This window comes from Nicotiana tabacum, chromosome 3 (assembly GCF_000715075.1).
Source record: "Nicotiana tabacum cultivar K326 chromosome 3, ASM71507v2, whole genome shotgun sequence".
Lineage (NCBI taxonomy): Eukaryota > Viridiplantae > Streptophyta > Magnoliopsida > Solanales > Solanaceae > Nicotiana > Nicotiana tabacum.
In genome coordinates this window covers 181827798-181835549 of record NC_134082.1, presented here as the reverse complement: position 1 = coordinate 181835549, position 7752 = coordinate 181827798, and the positions used below count along the sequence as shown (strand labels likewise).

At 37.6% G+C, this 7752-nt stretch overlaps 1 protein-coding gene across 1 annotated transcript; it reads left to right on the top strand.

Moving 5' to 3' along the window:
- The first annotated feature begins 1340 nt into the window (after positions 1 to 1340).
- LOC107825867 (small ribosomal subunit protein uS5c-like) lies at positions 1341 to 5368 on the top strand. The gene is made up of 2 exons (XM_016652786.2): positions 1341 to 2053; positions 4942 to 5368. Exons 1-2 carry the CDS (start codon positions 1410 to 1412, stop codon positions 5189 to 5191), a joined length of 894 nt encoding a protein of 297 aa, XP_016508272.2. The 5' UTR covers positions 1341 to 1409; the 3' UTR covers positions 5192 to 5368.
- Positions 5369 to 7752: the final 2384 nt, after the last annotated feature.

Sequence of the window (7752 nt, the reverse complement as noted above, 5' to 3'; positions counted from 1 at the left end):
TCCCCCACAATTTTTGAATTCGCCGCTGGAAAATTCACACGAAAGGGAACGAGGAATTCTCAACGAAAAAAGTGCTCTCTGAATCAAACGTGAAAGTAGTTTTCCATCAGACGTCTTTTCCTGTAACTCTACTCTCGACTTGGATTATATATCCAAAAAGGTTCTCTCTCTGTCATCCACACGCTGCCTAGCAGAGACGTGCTTATCTGAAGTGGATTCTCTTTTGTAGTAGATGCCGAACCTGCGATGCCCCATTGACTAAGAAGGGGGCGGACACAGCAGCTACATGGACCCCTTCCTTTCTGTTGTTGCCAGTGCTTTCTCGGGCCGAGTTCTTTTTTGAATTTTCCCAGTTCGGATTCTTGTCTGTGGTGGGAGATGCATTCCGATGTGATGTCTTCGGTTTAGACATCAGGCGCCAACATTCCTAAAAAACGCTCTAGAACGATATATGAGAAATAGATGCCCGGCCTGCAATGTCCGATAACGGCACTGAAGCGGTGAATCTATCGGCACCGTAACAATGGTATACAACTCTGGACCTAACATCCGGCCTAGTAACCTTTCGGAATGGGGGATCCCCGTTGGCAACAACAACGATAGTAGTTGCGGAACTACTAGGCTGGGAGAAGAAAGTTGGGGGTGTGCCCGCCAGCCCCTAACCTGTCTCCGATTACTGAAAGTGAATTCGTTTTCAATTATCTAGTTGGAAGTAATTTTTTCTTCTCAGTGAAAGCTAAAGGCCCTTGTATAGTAGGAGTGTGGCTCGTGCTCTCTTTATTTTGTATATGCACTCATAAGAAGGGAAGCTAGAATTTTTTATGTGGATCGATCAATCTCACCCTGTTCAAGTGATCGCCTCGAGCCGAGCGAGATTGGAGACATTATACAAGTCCATTGCAGCAACAAAAAATTCATGTAGGATGTCGTGAAAGCTAATGGACTAGTGACCCCCAAATTACCAAAACTTTTCGAGAGACATTAGCCACTGTCAACTCCATCTTTCATTTTTTATCCAAAACCAGAAACTCACTTGAAAGATGAGCATAAGATTACAGGGGCAAGTGCACAGATAGTCATTTTCAGGGATGCTATTTAGGAATTAGTTTGTACTTATTTTGTCCTAAAATTTTAAATTAAAAATCTTATCGTTGCGACAATTAAGGATATTTTTGTCCTGAAAAAACTAAAGTTCAGGAGGCACTGGCTAACTCCTAAATAGCAGCCCTTTAGAGTGGCTATCTGGTGTCATTTCTACATACCACTCATTACACGAGGCCCAAAATTAGGCCCAAAGTGTAGTCAACAAATCCTATCTCAACTCAGGCCCATATTACCACTTGGAAGTTAAAGATAAGAAGATTACATTTCTTCCACTGTACTTCGCCATTGACACAAAACAAGAGACAATGGCAGCAGCATCTGCTTCGCTCTCCACCTTCTCTTCCCTCTCTCTACACACAACCCCTTCTCGCTTTTCTCCGTTTCAATCTCAATCATTCTTCCTCCCTAAACCCATCCACCCACCAAAACTCAAGCCCATAACAGTCAATTCCACAACCGTCGAAACCACTTTCTTTGACAACACAGACCCAGAAGAAATTTCCACTTTTGACCCTCCAGAACGCCCTGAAGACTTTATAGAACCACCCTCTTTCGACGATGGCCCCTTAGAATCCGAAGACGACATTGCAAAAGCTTATGAAGAGCTTTATGGGCCAGCTTACAGTGGAGAGACTTTTCTTGGGAATGACATTTATACAATGGACTCTAAGGTGAAAAAGACAACTGGGTTTGGGAAAACAAAGAAAGAGAAGGCCAAAGATGGGTTTGATGAGAGAGTGGTGCAAGTGAGGAGAGTTACTAAGGTTGTTAAAGGTGGGAAGCAATTGCATTTTAGGGCAATTGTGGTTGTGGGTGACAAGAAAGGGCAAGTGGGTGTTGGAGTTGGTAAGGCTAAAGAGGTGATTGCTGCTGTCCAAAAGTCTGCTGTTAATGCTAGGAGGAATATCATTACTGTCCCTATGACTAAGTACTTGACTTTTCCCCACAGGTAAATTTTGCTAACTTTTAAATATGTATGTGGTTTCACTAGTAAATGTTGGGTTTTGACACAAATATAGAATCTTGTGTAGTTTTCAGCTAGTTTGAAGGCTTGAAACTCCATCCTAAATTCAGCTAGATTGTGCGAATTTTGGTTTGTAGATTCTGGTTATTACTGTAGAAACAGATCACAAGTGTCTATTCAATGCATTTTACCACCAAATCTTATAGTCTAGTGGTATCAGCGGGAGTTTTTTATACAATAGGAATGAGTTCGATTTTGATTGTCCCTTTTTCGTTCCCCTAAGTAATAATTGTTAACCTAAACGAAATGTGTTTTAGTTCTGGCACCTTGAGGATATTGGTTGAGATGGCTTCTGTTAATGGTTATTTTTGAAGCAATAGTGGCACTGGGTTCTCCGAAACTTCCTATGGATAAAATCATGACGTTTGGGTTCTCCAAGATGATGAGTGGATGGTTGAGACATAGACTAATAACATAGAGATCTCATGTTTGCATACCATTTATAACACTCAGCGTGAGCCCATCTTCTCTAGCCTTCGTAGGCATAATTACTGGAACTTGTGTTTGTGGGCTGTAGCAGGTGCCAATGAATTAGTTGAGGTGCAGGAATTGCATACCTAAGTCCCACTGTCTTTAAAAAAATATTTGAGGTCTATTTTATGCATTTTTGGAATTCGACAAGGGCAGAGAGACCTACTGAAGTCCTGCATTGCTATAATACAGTATAAGCAACTTCTCACCCCTCTAAGGTTGAGGATGTGGTGTATCAATTTCTTATCTGCTTCCTTTGCCATTTGAGTTGCTTCTGAGGATCAAATTGTTGCTAATAGTTCTGCTTCCAGCCTCAGGGCTTAGGTAGTATACTGCGGGACAAATATGAATCGTGCTGGTAATCCAAGTCTGGTATTTGTAATGCAAAACTGAACCAAGCAGGTATTTAGGTGGACAAGGATAGAGGGGTAGAGGGGGGACATTATATTGAGTTTCATAGCTGGAAACAACAGATTTCTTGGTGCTGGTTCTGCAGTAATACATGAGAAATGATTTTTGCATAGATTGGTCATTGTGCCATAAACCTATGTAATTATAAATTGACATGGCCACAGGCTTTTACTAAGATAAAGTCACCAATTTTAGTTGTGCCCCTTGACCTTAAACATACCTATAACTGGAAGTGTAAAGATCAGTAGTATGTGGTGCTTGTCATGGATATACTTGATTGGTGTTTCCTCTGTGCAAAGAGCTATGTTGCTCGTATCCTTAAAAGATGCCACCACACCCCTTTTAGATCCTCGAAAAATGCATTACTTTTGGAGAATCTGGCATACACCCGGCAACGTTTATGGAGGATTCGAGCAACATAGGCAAAGAATTTAATAGAAAGTTAAGTTTGTGTGGTTCAACCTTTCCTTTGATGAATTTATCCATAGACAAACACTTTTGGAATCTCACTTCCCCTTCATGGGGGGCCACTTTGTGCATACCTAGACTATTTCATTGGATACCTGTAACATCCTACTAGCATAGGCACCGGGTAACTCTGACTAGCAAGGTTTAGGCAGATGAAAAGAAATCATCTAGCATTTTTTTGTCTTTGAGAGGATTTGAACCTTGGTCTCTCGTGGTTTTCACCCACTAGGCAACACCGTGGCCTGTAGAATGGCATACTTAATAAGTTCTATTTAAGCATCTGAACTTAATCTAATGTATTTGTGTCGTAATGAACCTCTTATTTTGTTGACTATGTAATTCAAATGGACATATGCACAAATTTGTGTCTTTGTGTCTATGTGTTTGTTTTCATTGATTTAATAGATAACAAGAAATCTAAATGTAACCCAATATTTCATGTGTCTAAGGGAGAGCCTTGGCGAAATTGGTAAATTTGCTGTCATGTGGCTAGGAGGTCACGGGTTCGAGCTGTGAAAACAACCTTTTGCAGAAATATGTAGGGTAAGGCTGTGTACAATAAACCCTTGTGGTCCGGCCCTTCGCCGGACCCCGCGCATAGCAGGAGCTTAATGCACCGGGCTGCCCTTTTTATAATATGTGAGATTCTCCAGATTCTAGCTTATGCATCTGAAAGAGATTAATCTGATCTATCCTCACTTTTAATCCCTGCTCGCGCCGTTAGCTGCCATTGTCATTTATCAGTTTCTTTTGTTGGAGTGGAGGGGGCTGTGGAGTTTCTTTCTTTCAAATCTTTTACCTTTTGTTTAGGTGGTGTTTGTTTTTGGAAATTCCTTTTTCCTGAGGAATTGAGAAACATATTAATGACTTAGCAGTACTGCTATGTTTAATACTTTTGAAGACTGGCTATATATGTTAGGATGTGTACTGAAGCTGTGGTTTCTTGTCCTGATTATCCCAGCACATCTGTTGCTAAATCTGGAGGAACGAAATGGTAGGCCTTGAGAGGATTGAATATGATAGATAAAGTCATTTATTTTCTGTTCCTCCTTAATTGATTGTCATCCTAGTGAGGAAAAAACTGATTTGTCGAAAGGTTCCACCATATCTTGCCTCGAGGAAATCTTATGGTAGTATTTGCCTTGACAAGTATGTAGTTCCGAAAACGTTAATAGAATTACACAGCTCATCGTGAAGGAATTATTTCGCTATAGGCACCCGAGTGTGATCTAGCCAGTCCATGAAGTTGGTGAAAACCGAAGTCCGAGGTTCAAATTCCAACAGAGACAAAACGTTTGATGTCTTTTTATCTGCCTAAATCTTTGTTGGTAGATGTACTAATTGGAGGTAGCATGTAACTCTTGAGATGCAAGCAACTTGGCTTGGGCACCATCGTAATCCGAAAAGAGAGAATCATCTTGTTATTGTTAGGGATCTAATATTGCTGAACAACTTAATTGCAGATCCGAGGGAGACTTTGGAGCAGCAAGGGTGATGCTTAGACCAGCAGCCCCTGGTACCGGAGTTATTGCTGGTGGTGCTGTGCGGATTGTTCTCGAAATGGCTGGGGTTGAGAATGCCTTGGGTAAGCAACTTGGGAGTAACAATGCCCTCAACAATGCAAGAGCCACTGTTGTAGCTGTTCAGCAAATGAGGCAATTTAGTGAAGTTGCTCAAGACCGTGGGATTCCTATGGAAGAACTATGGAAATGAAGAGTTTCTGTTGCTTTGATTTGTATCTTCAAGATTTTTGTAGATTTCAACCCGGATAGCTGCAGATGCACCTTTTAATTTTTCTGCAAGTGATTATCGTTAATTGTGATGTAAATTTCAAAATTCAGCTTTCTCAAACACGATCTATATAAAATTTCACAGAGTAGTTCTGGCCAACCCCCTTAATCTCTCCTGAACCAATGTCATTGGTAGATGGCCTAAATGTAGTGTTGAATATTAGTACTATGCATCGATTTGGTATTTAGTTTCTGAAACTCTATAGTACCTAAGACTTTTTCATCACTTACATTCTGTTCCATTTTTTTTTATTTTTTTTAAAGATGCAGAATATGAGAGTGAATTTGAGCCATGTTATGTAAAAGTTGAACATTATACACAAATTAAAGCCTCAAGATCACAACACTATTTGTTGGACTTGTTGGTTAAGAGAAGAAAATTTAGTGAGTATTTTTGTCAAATAACAATCACTGGTTAAAATTATGTATTTGCTTAAAAGTAAAAAAAATCCCATCTAGATAGTATAAATTTAATTTAAGATAATAATATCACATAATCATATGTTTGTAAAAATTACTTTTAAGGATTTTAATATTAAGAGATTAATTTTTTTGAATGGATTGAAAATAATACATCTAACGAAATTCCTACTATTAATAAGGCACAGTTTAAGGAGCTTCGGGTCAACATGGCTGCTTGTGTCCTAATGACAAAAAAACCAGAATCTAGTTAAAATACCAATTATTATATGCTGACTTTGTATTTTGTAACCTGGGCCCATAGGGTATTTATGTAACTATGTTAAAGGAAGCAACTTTATTGGTACCCGTTAATTTAAAGCTTCTACCACCTGGCACTAGATGCTTTACGCTAGGCCCATAAAATTAAAATGATGATTCTACAACAACTTCTCTTTTGTTACGATAAATATCACATTATGGTGGATGTCTACTCTTCTCCCATGATATTCATCTCAAATGCTTAATGACATATTCAATGACATATTTTGTATGTTCAATGACATATTTTGTATGTTCAATGACATATTCCATGACATATTTTTTTCACTTTTTATGCCTATATAAAGACCTTGTAATAGATAGGAAAATACACACAATTGAAGAAGAAATAAGGATCTCTCTTCCTCTCTTTCTATCTATATCTCTTAGTTTGTTTTGCTTGTTCTATATTGTTATTTTGGGTTATATTTTATAACACGTTATCAACACGAGGCTCTACCATCTCAAGAAGATCTTTAAGAAAATTAAGGTATAATTTTTCTCAAATTTGTATTTTTTTTAAAATGTCTGATATTATGAAAAGAAAGTTCGTTGCCCTTGAAATTTCGGGCTAGAACTATATGACATGGGTATTGGATGCTGAAATCCATTTAGATGCAATGGGTCTTAGAGACGCCATTAAAGACAAAACTAAAGCATCCACCCAAGACTGTGTTAAGGCCTTGATTTTCTTGCGCCATCACCTTGATAAAAGATTGAAAATAGAATATCTCACAGTCAAAGATCCACTTGTTTTGTGGAATGACTTAAAAAAGGTATGACAATTTAAAGTTGGTCTAGAGATTTATTTTGTTATGAATCTGTCACTATGGACGGTTCCATTAACTGATAACCTAACCATGGAAAGCCATTATAAATTCAATATCATACTTGGAATGAATATTTTTAAGATTGTGCACTGGATTCTTTTCAATCCCATCATCACTTGTAAGTGGAGTTTAATTTTCTTCTCCAGAAAATTGAAGGTATGTAGCCTCCATACCTATGTGTTGAATGTATATTGACAAAAGCGTGTAATTGTCTAGTGGTTCAAAATCATAATTTTTCAGTAAAGGTATAAGTGCATATGTTGACTGCATATTGAACTACTAACGAGATTCACCTATTTGCACAAAGCAAACCTTGAGTAGTGTTTTCATGTTTGGTTAAGACTCTGCTAGTTCACAATTATAGTATTGTTTTAATAATCCGTATTAAATGAAGATTTTCCAAAAGTACTACTACCATATTAGGAATCCAGAAAAGGCAATAAGCAGCCAATTAATTTCTTTACTCGTTTTACAATCCAATCATACATGCTTACTATTTCTGACTAATGGTGATTGGTGAATCGTGTGATATTCTAATGTGGCCTCTTCATTCCTCATGTTAAAGGAATTTTACATTTGTACTAACTTGTATATTAATAAATAATAAGTTATGGAACTTAACTAAACAAATTGTACTAGTTTTAGTGTATATAAAAATTTATTTTCTAACATCAGTATCTTCTACAATTTAACCTTGGCACGATGAAACTAATGATGCATGAGATTTAATTATGAATTATTTGTTCGTTTAATTATTGAGAAGACTAAGAAAATATGGATATCTCTCAAATCAAACTTGGATCAAAGTTCAATTGTAAAAAAAAATATTTATTTAGTTGATTCATGTACGACACATACAATATTCAAAGAGAAGAAATATTTCTCTTATTTAAGTATGTGTAAGACAGATGTTACTATAATTTCTAGTAGTAGT

Bases quoted from the DNA above. Each gene is read 5' to 3' on its own strand.
- LOC107825867 (XM_016652786.2), top strand. From the start codon at position 1,410: ATGGCAGCAGCATCTGCTTCGCTCTCCACCTTCTCTTCCCTCTCTCTA. The intron at 2,054-4,941 runs GTAAATTTTGCT...ACTTAATTGCAG, and splicing joins TACTTGACTTTTCCCCACAG to ATCCGAGGGAGACTTTGGAG.